This window comes from Oryx dammah, unplaced genomic scaffold (genome assembly GCF_014754425.2).
Source record: "Oryx dammah isolate SB20612 unplaced genomic scaffold, SCBI_Odam_1.1 HiC_scaffold_2, whole genome shotgun sequence".
Taxonomy (NCBI): Eukaryota; Metazoa; Chordata; class Mammalia; order Artiodactyla; family Bovidae; genus Oryx; species Oryx dammah.
The window spans coordinates 195,888,288-195,906,587 of record NW_024070186.1 but is presented as its reverse complement, the minus strand read 5'-3'; the positions used below and the strand labels follow the sequence as shown (position 1 = coordinate 195,906,587).

At 51.0% G+C, this 18,300-nt stretch overlaps 2 protein-coding genes across 2 annotated transcripts in view; both read right to left on the bottom strand.

Annotated features, from left to right (window-relative positions):
• The window catches only part of RADIL (Rap associating with DIL domain), a 50,764-nt gene that overhangs the window by 28,774 nt on the left and 3,690 nt on the right, over positions 1 to 18,300 (bottom strand). The window lies entirely within an intron of this gene.
• PAPOLB (poly(A) polymerase beta) lies at positions 7,454 to 11,751 on the bottom strand. Its single transcript, XM_040231711.1, has one exon. It carries the CDS (start codon positions 11,530 to 11,532, stop codon positions 9,613 to 9,615), a length of 1,920 nt encoding a protein of 639 aa, XP_040087645.1. The 5' UTR covers positions 11,533 to 11,751; the 3' UTR covers positions 7,454 to 9,612.

Here is an 18,300-nt window from a genome sequence, read left to right as displayed (position 1 = left end):
CAAAGTGCAGCAAGGAAGGCCCCGCGCCACCGAAAGTCAAGAGAGAAATCTTTAAGTCCAGAAAAATAAGTACGTGATCCTGGTTCTTTAAAAAAAATTTAATGAAAATCCCACACAGGGACATATCATACATAGATCTGTACAGCAGCCTGGGGACACAGGACAACTATGGAAGGCCGTGTGGGAGCAGAATTCTGAGGTGCCCGTGACCTCTGCCCCTGGGGTCTCTCCAGGAGTAGCCTCATGGGCAGGAGAGATCCTGCAGGTATCACTAAAGTTCCTGAGGGCTGATCTGGAGATAGAGAGATTATCCGGCAGACCCAATCCAACATGCGAGCGACCTCCAAGAGGAGTGTTCTCCGGCTGGTCACAGAAGAGAAGGTCTGAACAAGGGGGTTCCCTCGCTCGGATGGGAGGGGCCACAGGAAAAGGAGCTGAGAGTGGGCGCTGGTCCACAGCTAGCAAGGAAAAGGAAGAAAAGAAACAAAACAGGGCAGTTTCAGTCCTACAGCCCCGAGGAGCGGAATGCTGCCTTGCACCAGCGACTCCTCCCCACCGTCTATTTTCCCCTTTCGACTCGAACACCCGTGACGTTATCCTGTGTCTGTCCCACCACTGGCTGCTGGGAGCGGGACGGGTAACTCGTCCCTGTACCCACGGGTCCACGGGGGAAGGACTGTGCCCCTCCACCCTCAGGGCTGTACTTAATGGACTAAACCCAGGGGCCTCCTCCACACCTGACTGAGGCTACTTAGATGATGAGGTTTGGGACTTGACCTGATACTGTAAGGGGGTGAGATCTGGGGACCGGGAGATGGGCTGCGTGCATTTTGCACGTGGATGAGGGTCGCTGGGGCCAGAGGGCAGACCGCAGCCAGAATCCTGGATGAGCCCAACAACCGTGCCCGGTCTAACCACCTCCCCAGGGACGGTGGGGAGAGGTGTCTGGGCATCAATAAAAACAGGGAGAGGAGAAGGAGAGTTCTAACCAACTTCACATGACTGGCTGAGGTGCAGGGCGGGTCCAAGGGACCTCAAGCTGCGGCCTCAGGTCCAAGGCCTTGGCTTTTCCAGGGCAACCAGTGCCTGCTCAGCAGGAGGCAGCACCGAGGAAGAGCGAACACCGAGGGACAGACAGGTGGTCTCCCCCAGGAGCGACCCGACAAGCACACCCCAAATCCGGGCAACGACGACAACAGTGTGCCTCGTGACAGCCTGAGACCTGAGCAGAGCAGGGACTGGCCTGCGGCGGGCCCCACGATCAGAGCGCACGGCGCCCCCACGCTCAGCGCAGCGGGCCCCACGGTCGGAGCGTGGCGCCCACAAGCACCTGCCTGAACCTCGCAAGCAGGCTGAAAAGAGACACGAAAGCCTGCACACCCTCTGATTTAGCTCACAAAGTTCACACTGAGGCAAAACCAGGCCATCTGGAGAAAAGCAAAGCCCGACCGTCACAGAGTCGGGATGTGGGTGCACCTCCAGCAGAGACCCCGGCCAGCCCGCCGAGGACCAGGAAGGTGGGGCCACGGTGCTTTATAACGACTGGTTCAGCTGCACAGACGCGGCTTTGTTTGCAGCGGTCTACTCGTTTTTTCACCTACTATTTTATCTCCGTCTCTTTGCTCTGCGCCGGGTCCTCACTACTGGGGGCTGGCTCTCTCTAGCTGCAGAGCACCGGTGCGAGCGCATGCCGGCTTCAGCAGCTGCAGCTGTGCGCGGGCTTACCGCTCCCTGGCCTGTGGGGCCACCCCAGATCAGGGGTTGAGCCCGTGTCTCTTGCATTGGCAGGTGGATTCTTTACCTCTGAGCCATCAGGGAAGCCCTCAGATATGCTTCATATCCTCTTCTGTAAAAAGGAAAGTGGTTCATCATGGTGGTCTAACGGGAGCCGGGGTCTCAGTGACCTTTCTTCTCTGTGTTTTCCCGAGTGGTTCGAAGTCGTTAAGATGAACGTGTGTTGCTACACGACCAGGATCGGGGGTGAGCAGACCTCCCCTAGCTCCCTGGCAGTGGGCCCTGCCCCGGCACCCCTCACACTCTGGGCTCCCAGCCCTGCCTCCACCCACACCCGCGAGCCACAGGCGCCTCCCTCAACCCTCCTTCTCAGTCAAACATTGTGGAAAAGCTGTCTGCGCACAGGCTTCCTAGTCTGTCTGCTACTCACCCTCCTGGGTAACAAGGAACCACTGCCGGCGCCTGAAAGGCTGTGAAGAACAGAAACGCATGCCCCTGCAAAGGACGTTCTAGGCAGGGGTGAGAGTCCTTCCTCCAGCCAGAGCGAAGAGCTATGCTGATCTGGGGTCTTAATTCCTATGTGTGTATTTTTTCATGGATTAAGTATGGCTGGGATATTCTGTACATACAGAGGAAGTATCTCTGAAAAGTACATATTTCATCTGCACCACGCTGTGTGAGCACAGCCACTGGCCGTGTGCCTCGAGCTCCTGCTGTTCTGTGCTGCCGTATCTCACCCTAAGGTATTTAAAGGGGCCATTCTCCCTGCTGACCAGTGAGAGAGCCTCCAAGACCGCCCCGAGGATCTCCTGCTTTTCAAGCTCTTCTGGAGTCTCCTCCTGTTTAACCGCAAGGACACGGCGGAAGTGGCGGTGTGACCTCCACGTTCGGGTGATGAAGACACTACAGCTTGTGCCTTGCATGCTCAGATCACGTGCCAGGGTTAAAGTCAGCTGCCACACTGTAAGGACCCTCCGTCAGCCTACGGAGAGCTGGGGCCTCCTGCCAACAGCAGCATCAACCTACCAGCTGGCATCGCAAATGTTAAATCACCTTAGCCTTCTAGAGATCCATCAAACGTGCTCAGGATGGTTTGGTATACATTTCTGGTCTGGGTTTAGTTTTCATATCCACATTCATAAGTGAATTTGGCTGATAACTTTTATCATGTTCTGCCTCTCTGGTTTTTACATAAAGGTTATATTTGTTGTATAGGAAAAAAAAAACGTGTCTTTTCCTGTTTTCTGGCATAGTCTGATGTAAAATATTGAAATAAATCTTCTCACTGAACATCACGTAGAATTGGCCTGTGCAACCTTCTAGGTCTTATGTTTTTTTAATTTTACTTTGGTTTTGGTTGGGGACATCTTCAAACTACTCAAGCCACTTCTTCCAAGGTTGTACGTCCATTCAGGCTTTCTATCCTTCAGTAAGTCTGGGTAGGTTATCTCTGTGTAGGAGATTGCCCATTTCGACTAAGCTTCCAGCTTTACTGGCATAAAGCTTTATAGGTGTATCGCTTATGTGTATCATCTTTAGCTCTCCCCAGTCTTCCCAGCTTTGCCTGTTTATCAGTCTTTCCAGAGAACCTGTTCTTCACTTTGGTGACCCTCCGCACTGCAGGTATACTCTTGTCTTTACTCTCTGCTCTGTATTGCTGCTCTGAATTGTTGTGTCCTTTTCTAACCCAGCTCTGAAGGCACACAGCACATCACTCTTCACTCTTTATTTTTCCCGAGGGCAGTGCGTACAGCCAGGCCCCTCCTCTAAACATCACGGCCGCATCTGTAAGCTGCACTCTCATCACTCTTCAGTTCTAATTCACATCAAAGTGTCTTTTTTGATCCTTATTCAGAAGTGTCTTAGTGTCCAAATGTATGAGTGTGCAAGACGCTCGATCATTGTATTTCAACACCCATTCTGTCCTGTTTTCCTCTCGCATAACAATGGGGATGACAATTATGCGTCCAGCGAGCACAGACTGCACCTTCTGGCCTCCCTTGTAGGTAGGCAGGGCCTTCTCGGGCTTCCCTAGTAGCTGGGGTGGCAAAGAATCCACCTGCAATGCAGGAGACCTGGGTTCAGCCCCTGGGTCGGGAAGAGCCCCTGGAGAAAGGGACGACAACCCACTCCAGTACTCTTGCCTGGAGACCCCGTGGACAGAGGGGCCTGGTGGGGCACAGTCCACGGGGGCGCAGAGAGTCTGACGTGACCGAGTGACAAACACATCGGGCCTGCTAAGTTCCATCAGCAAAAGACGAGGGCATGTCATCTTCCAGGACTGGGTCTGCAGGGACACCGTCTCCCTCCCCACTCCCTTCCTTCCTCCCGCCTTAAATGAAGATGTGGCGGCAGTAGCCCTGCCGTCACCCTGCACCTGGAGGTGACCCTGGGGGTGGAAGGCACGAACTACAACGGTGGGGCTGGCCCTGGAGAAGCCAGGGTCCTTGGGGACCAGGAAAGCGTCCCCACTGGCCCTGAACCGACTCCCTCTGGACGTGAAAGAGAATCTCCCTGTACTGGGCTCAGTCACTGTCAAATGCAATGTCTGGTCAAATGCAACTCCTAACTGATGAAGAGGTGTTTAAGACAACCCTCTGGAGGTGGCCCTAGGGCATGGTGGACAGCCCACTGGACTTCGGGAGATGACATCACCTTGGTGCTGGGTTTCCTGATCACAGACGACGTCACACACACAGAAGCATTTACAACTTGGACTAACAATAAAACCAACACCTTCTCCCCCACCCAACCTGCAAGAAGAGGAAGGCTCCCCTCCCGCCCCTCTGGCCCTAGCTACTCTGGATTGTTCCACTTTCCCTGGTTTCTCCCTTAGAGTTACACTCCACAGTGGTGCTAAATGACACTGCCCTACTTTGCTTCTCTTTAAACCTCATACAGAATGGCCACACCGCGTATTTTCCTGCGCGTTTCTTTTCCCCTCAGCGTTATGAGATGCACCTATTATCTGGACACACGAGGCCTGGGTCCACGTTATTTAATGCATGACTACACCGCGTGCCCTCCCCTCCGCGCTAATGGAGATGTGTGTTTTTTTCGGGCTTCAGGCTATTACAAAATGCTGCTGTTTCACTCTCCTACTCATCTCCTGGGGACCGCGGGGCAGTCTCTCTAGCAAAGTGCTTCCTGAATTGGTACACGTGGGAACTGAGGACATCCACTTGGCACGTGGGAGGTAAGCTAGAGGGGTTGAGGGGTCTGCAGAGGTGGCCCAGACTCTGGCAGCCTCGACAGATGAGGGAGCAGTCAGATGGAGGGCACCAGAGCCCCAGGAGCGAGGTGGAGCCCTGGGGCACGTCGCCACACTAGCAGAGACTCCCCACCTCCTGAAGGGGACCAGTCTGCATTGTGGCCCCCTGGCCATCACATCAGCGTGCCCCCCTCCTCACCAAACCTCAGCACTGTCAGACTTCATTTTTGTTAAAAAAGAAAAAGGAAAAAACAGCTCTGTGGTCTTAATTCCCATTTTTCTCACCACTTACAGAATGCAGCATCCTTTCACGCTTACTGTCCACTCTTGTTTCCTCTTCTGTCAAATACCTAAGCATCTCTTTTGCCCGTTTATTGGGTTGCTTCATCTTTTCAAAGACACCTTCTCCCCCCACTGTTAACATTTCCTGGATTGTGACTGTCTGATGCATTATGAAATCTCCGTGCTTACAGCCTGTATTCCTCTTCTCACTGTTCATCACTTGATAGAACAAGAGATTCTGTTGTCAGTCTCTTCATGACTTTAGATCTTTTGTGTCTTCTTTAGGAAATTTTTCTCTGTGCTGTTTATCATTCATTCCCAACTTAACTGTTTTGCAGTCAGAGAACATGTTCCATCAATCAGGTAATTTAAAATATGTTCAAGCAGAAAGTAAAGAGTTTTACTTTCTGCTTGAACACGAGGGGGTGTGTGTGTGTGTGTTACATGCCCAATGTTTATTTGACAATAAAATGCATTTTCTAACTGTTGAATGGAAGGTTCTATTACAAACGCTCAACAGATCAAGATCACAAGTGCTGGTGGGGAATGGGTGGCAAACCCGGCCTGGGCGTCTGCTGACACGCGTCCTGCCCTGAGCTTCCTTAAAGGGCAGAGTTCCGCAGCCAAGACGGAGACTGTAGAGCCTCACAAGGCTGAACACACTTCCTAGCTGGCCCTTTATGGGCTTTCCCAGTGGCTCAGGGGTAAAGAATCCGCCTGCCACGCAGGAGACACAGGAGACTCCGGCTTGATCCTTGGCTGGGGAAAATCCCCTGGAAGAGGACCCTGCTACCCACGCCAGTACCCTTGCTTAAGAAGTCCCAGGGACAGAGGAGCCTGGTGGGCTGCAGTCCCTGGGGTCGTAGAGTCAGACATGACTGAGCACCATTCCACCACCACCTAGCCCTTTACAAGAAATGTTCGCCAACTCCTACCATGTGTTCAAAACCATTTCCTTTTTGTCTGCTTCACATGGATTAACGAAAAGAGCTGCGTGAAAGCCTTCTGCAACGACGACACTTAGGACAGACAGTGACCCTCTGTTCTTGTTGAGGCTGTTCTGTTAGATGCGAACACTGAGCCGCGCCCTCCCTGCTGCAGTTCCCCTCCGCTCCCCAGCACTGGGCCCTTTGGCCCCTGGTAATTATTTTCAGTTTGAAACGTTTGGACGACACTGTAACCCTAAGCGCTTTTTGCTGGCCTTTTTTCCACTCTCTTGTGTCTTATGTTCTGGGTGTGCTGCTCGCAAACAAAGCAGCAAAGCTGAACGCAGTTTTCCCACAGACTCCAACAACCTCCGTCTTCTAGTCAGGATGCTCCGTCCCTTACTACGTACGCAGTGACAGACCTGGTCTCAGGTCCACCATCTTAGACAGTGCCTTCCTCCTGCACCTTCGGTCTGTGCTTCCCATGCGCCTCGTCCCTGGCATCCTCTGATTGACCCGCACCAAGCAGCTCGACCAGCTCGCGCGCTCTGTGCCCTGACCACGGATGGAACGCTCGGCCCCTACCTTAGAAGTGCTGAGGTGTAAGCACTGGGTCACCAGGGAAGTCCCCTACCTTCTTTTGAATTAGGAATTTTTAACTATTCTTTAACCATTTCCCCCCAAAAGAAAGTGGTTTATTGCTTTTAGGACAAAGTAAGATGCTCTCAGAAATTTTTTTAGTGAAGAAATTTTTTTGGAACTTTAAGACTTCTGAAATGCTAGTTTTGTCCGCTTCAATTCAGAGACCACTGTCGGGGCTGGAAGGCGCAGTCTGCGGCCCTGGGTCCCCTCCCCACCGCTGGCTGAAGCCACCTGTTCAGAAGCAGGGCTGGTGCTGTTGGTGGCCCCCTGCCCCACCGCCTGGGGTGCCCCTCTGCCGGCACCCACTCCAGCTCTTCCTCACCACCACCAGCCCCCTCCCCGCCGCAGCATCCCATACAGGAGCCTGGGGGGCAGGCAGGGGCCAAGCTGCTTCTGGTCAAGCTGGCTCAGCAGGAAAGCCAGAGGCCACGTGGCCACTGCTACTGAAGGCCCTAGTCTGGCTGTGGGGTCAGCATGCTTGAAATGAAGTGTGAATCTTTTCAGGCTTCTCCCTAACACTGTAACATGAACTCCAGACTTCAAATACAGTGGACAGGTTCATCAGTGTCTCTCCCTGCTGGAGCACTGTAAGAACAGCTTAACCGTTATCCTCAGGTTTAAATCCCTCTGCTTGCTTCTTTCTCGTTTATTTTTATTGTTTTAATGGAGAAATACATCATCTCTTTTCAAAATAGCGCTTGAAAAATACAAGGAGTACAGATACTATAAAACAAAGCCAATTCCAGTCATGAGATACTACGCACACAGTATGAAAAAATAGTCCGATATTCAGGTAATGAAAACTAGAATTAAAAAGCTCCAACTTTCCAGCTTGGAAAAACAAGTACAATTACACGAAACATTTAATAAACTAATTTTCCCCCAATGTGTGAACAAAACGACAGGACTAAATTTGTGCCTGGCAATTTCAACGACACAATAGCTATTCAAAATACACAGGTACTGTACACACGTCACCTGATTTTATTGTAGCAGAAGGGGAGAGGACCACACAGGTAGCAGGAACACCGTGTACTAGGCGTCAGGAAGTCATGGTGAACAGAGTCTCAATTACTGCACAGCCCACAACGGAAACAACTAGAATCCAACTTTGGGGAAATTATTCAAAAGGACGGGGAAAGAGTTTAAGAAGCTGCAGTTTGAGATGAAAACTGCACGTGTGGTAGAAAGAACGCTGTCAGGGGACGGGAAGAATCAGAACCAGGCTGTATGGAAAACCTGTTAGGTCTGCTACGTCCAGAATAAGACTGAGTTTTCATTCACCTACAAGCGGGGGCATTCCTGTTTTTCAACATGAATGTTCTGTGGCTTAATTATGAGTGGCCTTGTTTTTTTAAAGAAAGGTATTTTGAATGTTTTGCAGGATAAACAAGAGTAGAAAGCTGACCAGATGTCAAATGCTTGCTAGAAACTTTTTATGTCTCTACATGTAAATTTCACCAATGAATTTTGGTAAGTCATTACAAATAAAAATTGATTTAAAATTCTAGAGAAAATGCTTTTGCTTACATGTTTAAATTAGAAATTAACTTTACCATAAACAGGAATTCTGTGGAGTATACGCATCTTCTCTTAAGTGGAGACTATAACGGCCATCCAAGATGGATAACATGCTTCACAGGAATTACTTTTAGTAAAACTTCGCTGCGGTACTAGCCAGGTGGCCACAGGACTGTTGGCTTCACATCATGGTTAAGGAAACACTAGCATACCGAGTGTTCTGTGAAACAATATACAAGCACGCCTTGTGCACACAAGCAGAGAGAAGGCAGTGGGGGTAGGGGTACGAAAAGCTTTTTCTCGTTTTAAGACAAATGATTAAGTTATGGAGCTTTGTTAGCTCAATACAGTATCTGCTGTCTGACCACTGACTGGTTGCACCCTGAAACAGTTCTACAGATAAAACCAGTGTCTCCTTTCTTGATCCTGTCCCATCAAAACCAAGCACTTACTAATTACTGTTCCAACGCCAAGCACATATCCTAAGAGTTGATACTTCGTCTGAAAGGGTGGCCTCACAGGGCTGAGCCGGGTGGCCTTGATGCCTCTGAAGCACAGTACAGCGCTCGCCACACAATGGGAACCCACTGCAAGATTCATAGCGAAGAACACCCTTCAGGAAAAAACTGAAACCCATCAGGCCGAAAAAGCTGAACTTAGTTCTACTTTCTAATAAAAATATACATAAAGTGCAGCATCCGCATAAGGAATTCTGATACCAGTGTGTACTGCAAGCTTCCCCCAACAATGCATCCAGCATCAATCCCGTCCAGATGTCAGTCATGGGTACCAACATAGCTGGAGGGGTTTTTTCCTCACTTTTTCCTCCTAAAGGGCAGGAGTCCTTTGAAATAGCCTAACTGTGGCTAACACGTAAGTACCCTGACCCATTAGTGACAGCACTTCCAGCTTCACACACTAACCTGGACTTTTGATCAGGATTAGCCTGTAATAAACATACATCTAATAAACCCATCTGGAAGCGTGTCTAGTCTGGTGCCCTTTATTCTCCTCCATTAGCATGTGAAGACAGCAGGCTGAGCTGGCAGACACAGTTTATGGACCCTCGAGGTGTTTTTCTCAGTTCAATCTGTTTATTGAATTCTTGATAACAGGAATAGGATCTGCAGGGAGAGCAGGGGTACTGGGAAGGTCTGCAGTGGATGTTCCCGTGAGGCCAACAGAAGCGGCTGTCCGAATAGTCTTCACTCGAGCGACACTGGTCTCTCTCTGAGAACACTCCTCTTCCGTTCTGGCTGCCTTGGTCCTTTCTTCTTGGTGACGCCACGATGTCCTCTAGACTCCTACGATAGGATTAGCTATGCTTGTTGCTGCGCTCCCTGAAGGCCTGGGCGGATGGCTGACCAGCCGTGCTGAGGAAACGACTCTGGTGACCATGGGCTTCGGTGCTGGAGGAACAGCTGGCTGCGGAGCCGTCTGAGGGATGCTTTCACTGGCCGCGCCCCCGGGGCTGTTGCTGGGATTTGCCTGCTGCGAGGAAACCTCAGGAAACTGTACGCCGGTCACAGACGCCACCGGGGCAAGGCTGTTCCCGCCTGGAGCGCTGCCAGTCACTGGGCCAGTCTGCGAAGCGGCAGGAAGTGATGACACAGGCGTGCTGCTCTCACTGCCAACAGACAAGTCGAGGCTGCCGGCATCCAAGGCTGTCAATCTGACACCTTCTGTCGAAAGTGTTTTCTTTTTCTGCAGCACATGATTAGGCAGTAGTTGATGCAGCTCCTTTCTCTTCAAATGCATCGCGGCAATCTTCATGTCCACCTCAAACATCTTACTGTTGATCGCTTGCCTATAGACAGTGTCTGTGAAAGACTGGATATCGTAGGTGAGGTCAATACTGAGAACTTCAGAGTTTTCTGGCTTTTTTAACACTAACCCAATCACCCACATTGTACGAAATTCTTCCTTGTCAGGACTCTCCTTGGGTGCTGGAAACGACTGAGGATTCACGTGAGCCAGTGTAATAAATTCATTCTTCTCCAAGCTTCCAACCAGGATTCGGATTTTTGATTCCACCAAACCCACCCACTCTAGATGTTGTTTCTCTGTTGGCGCACTTGCCAGAAGCACAATGTAATGTTTGTACTTCTGGAAGAAGCTGGGTGCTTCGAAAAGTTTGGACCACTCTGCCTTACTCAGCAAAATCTCATGTGTGATAGCAAGCCCTTGCTTAAACTCTTCAATCATGACCATCCGTGTTGAAACAGACACGTTGTACGTGGAGTTCTGCTGTGGGTATGCTGGTGTGATTATGGGCATGAGATGGTACCTATCACTGGGATTTACTCTTGGGTCCCAGACAGGCAAATTCAGATTCCGTTCTTCGGGCTCTTTCAGTAGCACTGGATTCGGCCATTCCCACTCAGAAAACACCAAGAAAAATTTACGGACAAGAGTGGATGCTATGGCATTTGGATAAAGCTGGCAAGTTCTTGCTACTAGCATCGCCCAGGAAACACCACCGAGGAAACCTAGTATATTGGAATAAATATTGTGGCATTTGGCCCACAGCTTGATGGCTCTCAGAGTTAATCTGAAGTTGTCAATGTTTGGTACTAGGTGTAAAATCTCATCAGTTACCCGGCAACCATTAAGGCTTCTTATGCATCTTATATCTAAGTTTTTAAGCAGACTGTCATCTCTTAGGTCCAAATCTTCAGGAATAGTTTGCAGTGCTAATCTTGCAAACAAAATATCAATCTCTATCCCATCGAAACACAGTTTGATAACTGGTACAAATGCCTCCTCAACAGCCCTTAAATCCTTTACTTCTTCATGTAGTTTCAATTTATCATAGAAGGAGGTGAAAAAGTCACTTCGATCAACGTGTCTCGGTGCCACGCACAACGCATCGATATCTGCACCTTTCGTATGCACCCCTAACCTGTAAGAACCAAATGTAAAGATTTTCCCTCCAACATTTTCAATTACAGCTTGTGGAAGACTCTTGCTTTCACTGATTTCTCGTATCCATTCCTTTACCAGATTATTTAATTTCTCCAAAATTAAAATCCTGCGCTGCAGTTCCTCTTCCTCTTCAAAAACCCCAAAGGGCTTCAGAGTTTCAATTAACTTCTGGGTAAGTATGCAGTCAGTCTCCCTGGGGGGTGCTAAACTGATGGGGGAAGAGATGCCGTAGTGCTTGGGCGGCGGCGGGGTCCGCTGTGGTCCCAGGGTGGTCACCGGAAACGGCATCATCTCTAGCGCTGGCCCCGCCACGCCGCGTCCCCCGCCACCGCGACCTCCGTGGCCGCCGCCCGGGTCATGATCCGCTGAGGCGGGAGGGGCGGGGCTCCTACCAGCCCAGGTCCGACCCGCTCCCGCTCCGCTCCCGCCGCTTCAAGCGCCTCTCCGCGGTCCCCTCGGCCCCAACATGGCGCCGGGGCCCTCGCCGCTGCGTTCTAGAACGCCCACGCACGCCACGCCGCGCGCCACGCACGCCACGCGCCGCGCCTGCCACGCCTGCCACGGCGCATGCGCGCGCGGAGCCTCATGGGGGCTGTAGTTCCGGGGGCTCCGCCCCGGCATCCGGCCGGTCCGGGCGGGCAGGGGGTGCACCCTGGTTCCGGCCGTGTCAAAGCCGTGTGGGACGTTTGCCGAGACCTACCGTCCATTTGCTCGCTCGCCATTTCCTCCTCGCCGGGTCTCCGTTGTCTCCCGCGGCACCTTCAGGGGGCTTCTGCCCTCAGGCCTGTCCTTGAGGACCCCTGCACAGAGGGGTCCGTTGTGGGGGAGCGGCTCTGTCGCATCCCCCGTGGTCGGCTACCTGGGTGGCGCGGCAGCCGCGACCGCAGCTCCGGGTTCTCGGTCCTCTCCTGTCCAGCTCCGAGCGTCCCATCTGCTGACCTCTGGTTTCTGCGGCTCCCGGTGCGGAGTCTGCAGCCGGCGAGCCTGCTGCTCGCCGGTCTTGTCTTTGTGACAGCTGTAAAAATCGGCCTGAAGTGTCCTGCGGCATCGCCACCAGGGAGCAAGGGGCGAACCTCTCGTTCTTCTCGCGCGACAAACGCCGAGTCACGCTCCCGGGTGACTGTCGGGCACGTCCATGGGGTGCGTCCTCGGTCCATTCTCTTGGCCCTCTTCGTGGGGACATGTGACAGACCTTCCCGTCAGCTCCCCGTCACTCTCAGCCCGTTTCTGTCTGCACGATGCCGGGCCTACCTTGTTCTCTAGTCCTCTTCAGTCGTATTTAGTCTGCTGTTTAAGCCATCACCCAAAGTGTCCTTTACAAACTTGCATTTTTATTACTAAAAGCATCTTTTTCTTTCCCAAATCCTCCATGTCTTTTGGAATGACATTCTGTTCTTTCCTGTTTTCTTTCTACCTTTTATTTCATTAAATAGTTTAAATCTACTTACTCAATATTTTATTACTAATGGTTCCATCTCCCAGGCTCTTGAGAATTGGAGTCTACAGTTTTCTACTGACTCATTTCAAGCAGCATCACTTCATGTGTCTTATTATTCGGGGTTGTGAGCTCATCTCTGGCCAGATTTGGGAGACCTGTGTGGAAGGATGTCCTTCCAAAGAGTACTTTGTTCTATCTGATGTCCTTGTACATCATCAAATTATGTACAATGTAATTTCTTATCCACATCACTTAAACAGTACAGTTCTGAACTCCAAAGGTGACAGGAGGAGTGATTTTTCAATTCTAGGAAAGAGTATTTAGTTTTTCCCACCCAGAGCCCAGGTCAAGAGAGAACTCTGTCATCTCTGTTTACCAGGTAGCAAATTCTTCCTATTTTATCTTTTCATTGAGTGTGTCCACCTTTATAGTTTCCAAATATATATGAGGTCTCAGTTCCAACTCCCTACATCTTTCTTGGACAGCTATTAAACAAGTTTCTTGGTTACAAAGACTGGCAAACACCTGCAAGGCAACTGTAGCTTCATAATCAGTTCAGATTCTAAGGTCTTCATTTTGTCCTTTTTTTTCACCCCTAGAGATTCCTTTATTTGGGGAGGTTCTCAGCTATGCATCTACAAGGAGAATTGTTCCAAGTCATCCAGCACTTCCAGGCACTTTATACAGAAAAATCTTCCAGGCTAATTAATCCCACATATTGCCAGAAATATAAGCATCACTTTCTCAACCTATTTCAACGTGGTATGCGTGCTAAACGTTCTAGCAACATAGCTACCAGGAGGGCCTTTAGTGACCATGTTGCATAACACAATGGCTTCACTGGTCTGCACCACCTTTGACCTACAGTAGACTCACACGGGCCTCCACGGCATCACATGCTGTGTTGTCTTGTACATCTCTGGTCTCCCCTCAGTCTAATTTGCTCCTTCATTACTTTTCCTCCAAAGTTGGAGCTCTTCCAGTTTCCTCGTTAAGCCCTTGACTCTTCTCACTGTATATGTATTTATTACCTGGATCATCTATCAATTTTCACAGCTTAAGTATCACCTATTAACAGCTTAAGTTGTTATAACCTGTTCTCTAAGCTCCAGATCCACATCATCGGACTTCCTTCCTGACACCTCCACTTGGATGTATGTCTCAAACTGGTCACAGTCTACAGAGAACTCTTACTCTTCCCTCCATAACCTGTTTCTCTCTGGGAAGTCACCACTTTGGTAAATGGCACCTCCATCTACGCAGCTGCTCTTATCAGAAATCTGGGCATCATTCTTGACACCTCTTTCTCATCTTTGATGTCCAGTTCATTTACAAATATTGATGATTCTACCTCCAGAATATGTCTGGCATTCATCAGCTTCTACCTGTTTTTTTCATAACTCTAGTCCAAGCTACCATCAACTTTCACCTAGACTCCTACAATAAAGTAATTCATCTATTACTGACTTTTCAAAGTATTCTCTACCCAGTACCCACATCAGTCTTCCCCTTCAGTGGCCTCCCATTAAACTTAGTCTAAAGTCCCAAACTCCCTAACAACCCCCTTACCGTCTCTCCAGCCTCACCTCTCACAGCCTCCCCGCCCTCCGACTGCCTTGCCTTCTGGTAACTCATATTTCTCTCATTCTCTCACATGTTAAAAAGCAGAGACGTCACTTTGCCAACAAAGGTCCGTCAAGTCAAAGCTATGATTTTTCCAGTAGTCATGTATGGATGTGAGCTGGACCATAAAGAAGGCTGAGTGTCAAAGAATTGACATTTTCAAACTGTGGTGCTGAAAAATACTCTTGAGAGTCCCTTGGACAGCAAGGAGATCAAACCAGTCAATCCTAAAGGAAATCAACCCCTAATATTCATCAGAAGGACTGATGGTGAAGCTCCAATATTTTGGCCACCTGATGCGAACAGCCAACTCATTGGAAAAGACGCTGACGCTGGAGAAGAGGGTGACAGAGGATGAGATGGTTGGATGGCATCACTGACTAAACTCTGGGAGACAGTGGAGGACAGGGAAGCCCAGCGTGCTGCAGTCCACGGGGTCGCAAAGACTCAGACACGACTGAGCGACTGAACACCAGCAGCAACTCATTCCTGGGTCTCCGCGTGGTGCTGCTCCCTCGGCCTGGAAGGTTCCTCCTGCCCCACCTACCGTCCACTCCTCTCACCTGCTGAGTGTTGTCAATTTTGAGATTGGCTTGAATTTCATCTCAGAACATCCGTAACCTCCCTGCTAAATTAGCACCTATACTCTTCTTTTATAGCACACAGAAGTCGTCATTCTATGCTTTTCAAATCATCTTTTATTTCCCACTGTAGACTCTTAGCTCCATAAGAATATGATCTGTTTGGTAACTGCTGTATATCCAGTACCTAGTCGAGTACCTAACATAGTGGCACTCAACAAATATTTGCTGACAAATAAATGAATTTGCATAACAAAGAAAAATCCTTCAGGACTTCCCCCAGTCCAGTGGCTGAGACTCTGCACTCCTAACGCAGGAGGCCTGGATTTGATCCCCAGTCAGAGAACTAGATCCCACGGGCCACATCTAAGGGTCCACATGCTGTGAGTAAAGATGCCACTGCTGCAACCAAGACCTGGCACAGCCAAGTTAAGTGTCTGAAAAGGAAAATTTCTTCACCTTCAAATCACTGGCTAATCAACATCCAGAAGGCCCATCTCTTGAGCTTTGTTTAGGCCGAGAGACCCTTTCAAAGTTACACTCTGACTCAGGAAAATCACCTCACGACTCAGTTCACAGCCGCTCACGCCCGCCAGTGAGGGCATCTCTTGAGTGCCCATGATTAGGAGAATGGATCATGGAGAACAAAAGCAAGTGGTGGAAACCACGCCTCAACAAAAGCAATGCCGCAGAAAAGAGCTGGCTTCACATGCAGCAGCACGGGGAGAACGGAATGCTGCATCTTATCACACGGTACGTAGTGCAGTCTCTCTAGGTGGGAAGAAAGCCTCAGCTTCAACATAGTCAAATGATCTGTCTTTCCCCCCCAGTTTGTGTTCTATAAAGAAAGCTGAGCACTGAAGAAGTGATGCTTTTGAACTGTGGTGCTGGAGAAGACTCTTGAGAGTCCCGTGGACTGCAAGGAGATCCAACCAGTCCATCCTAAAGGAGATCAGTCCTGAATACTCATTGAAAGGACTGAAGCTGAAACTCCAATACTTTGGCCACCTGATGCAAAGAACTGACTCATTGGCAAACACCCTGATGCTGGGAAAGATTGAAGGCAGGAGGAGAAGTAGACGACAGAGGATGAGATGGTTGGATGGCATCACTGACTCGATGGACATGAGTTTTGAACAAACTCCAGGAGTTGGTGATGGGCAGGTAGGTCTGACGTGCTGCAGTCCATGGGGTCACGAAGAGTCAGACACAACTGAGTGACTGAACTGAAGCCTTATTTATGAAATCTTTCTTTTAGCTCTATCACTTTATCTCTGATGTGCGGGTTTTTAAACTGTTTGGAGCGAGGATCCAACTTCACCTCTTCTTCCCTGCACCGTCCCTGGCCATACTTAAGCCAATTCCTCTTATGTTTTGTGTCTTTCAAACATTCTGCACCAGTTCTTATCTCCCGCTGTGTCTTGTGTGTGAAGCGGTGAGCCTTCGAAGGCTCCTTAGGTGAAGTGGCCTGAAGTCTCCAGGGGTGGCGGGGGAAGGTGCTGCCAGCCAAGCCCCAGGTGGGCACATCCGGCTCGGGGGACAGGGCTTCTAGGCTTCCTTCCAACACCCCGCCTCTATGTGAAACTAAAGGCTGTAATGTTTTTTTTTAATCTAAGCAGTGAATCGAAGAATGAAACTGGCTTGTTAGCTAACCAACTTTATGTTCTCTTTGAATTAAAAATCCTCAAGAACAGACTTCCCTCATGGTACAGTGGATAAGAGTCCACCTGCCAACGAAGGGGACATGGGTCTGATCCGTAGTCTGGGAAGACACCACATTCCTCGGAGCAACTAAGCCGGTGTGCCTTAACTACCGAGCCCGAGAGCCGCCACTCCTGAGCCTGCAATCCTGAGGCCCGTGTGCCCGGGAGCCTGTGCTCTGCAACGAGAAGCCACTGCAGTGAGAAGCCAAAGCGCCGTGCCGTGACAGCCCCTTCGACACAACTAGAGCAAAGCCTACACACACAGCAGCAGCGGCCCAGCACGGCCACAGACAAGCAATACAGATCCTCAGAAATGCCTTTCAGGCTCAGTCGATTTCCTAGTTTTAGATGATGGGGAAAGTTGGCCATTATTTTGCTTTTACTCAACCACGTAAACTAAAGCTTTCCCACCAGTGACTGTCACTGAGAACAGGCTCAAGGGGAGTCTTGTTCAAGACTCAAGAGGCAGCTACTCTTCAGTAAGAGAAAAAAGAATCCAGATCACCACCTCCATCCTGAGAGAAGTGTTGTGAAACGTCAGATTCATGGCAGGAGGGAAAAAAGGTCAAAAGCAAACAACACCGAGAAGCTGGGGGACGCAGGACAGAATTCACAGCACACAGCAGCTGAGACAGCAGCGGCCTCACCAGATGCCTGGACACCCCAGGTTAGTCAGGGCTCAGGCCTGTCCCCCTCTCCGTGGACGGGGTGGGACGGTAAACACAACCCCAGTCGGCTGCTCATATGACAGGCCCGCCCCCACCAGCCCCTCCAGCCGGCCTCGGAGGAGACAGGGGGCTGGCAGGCCCTGTGGTCGTGCCGGAGCAGCGCGTTCCTCCTCACTCTAGCCCCAGCCCATGCTGGTGGGCACCCAAGCCCCCTGCAGGCCACCCCACCGCCCACGCCCCACAGAGAAAACCAGTCCCAGATCTGCAGCCTGGGGTGCGCCTTGAAGCCCAGACCTACAGAGGAGCTCGCCCTTCTAGTTTGCATCAACCCTTAAACAGGCACTTAACGAGCACCTGCTGTACGCCAGACCACACAGACACTGCAGAACGATGGGGACAAGCCCAGGGCTGATGCAGAGACGTCCCTGCAGAGAGAACCTCGTGACGCGGCAGCTTTAGAAACCCTCTCAGCCGCCCTCCGAAGAGGGCGCCCAGAGCTAAGGAGGCCCTGCCTCTCAGACAAGAGCAAGGCCAGGCAGGCCGCAAGGAAGGCACCCCAGTCCCTCAGGCGGGGCCCCAGTGCCCAGCCCGGCTGAGGGCCGGGATACACGGCCTCGGGCGCCTGCAGGAGGTGCAGGTGCAGCTGGCATGCTGAGTTCCTGCCTCGTCCAGGCCACCGCGTCCAAACCAGCGGTTCCCACTCAGGGGTGAACTTGCCCCCTGGCCACTCAGCCAGGCCCAGAGACATCTGTGGTTTTCACAACTGCGGGGCGAGGCTGGGACAAAGCTAAGCGTCCTACTGGGCCCAGGGCAGCCCCCACAGCAGAGACCTGCTCGCCCGGAGTGCCCCAGAGCTGCGGGTGAGAACCCAGCTCATGAGCTCGCCTCCGACCCAGGACACAAAACAACCCCACGCTCCCGCCTTCCCTCGCCACTGACAAAAACCACATGGCCCGCACCCCTCCCCGGGGTCAGCAGAAGTGACTGCCACCTTTTTCCAGGGGACAGGCCCAGAGCCCTCTCCACGGAGCACAAGCCCTAGATGC

Coding starts and splice junctions, on each gene's coding strand:
- PAPOLB (XM_040231711.1), bottom strand. CDS start 11,532: ATGATGCCGTTTCCGGTGACCACCCTGGGACCACAGCGGACCCCGCCG.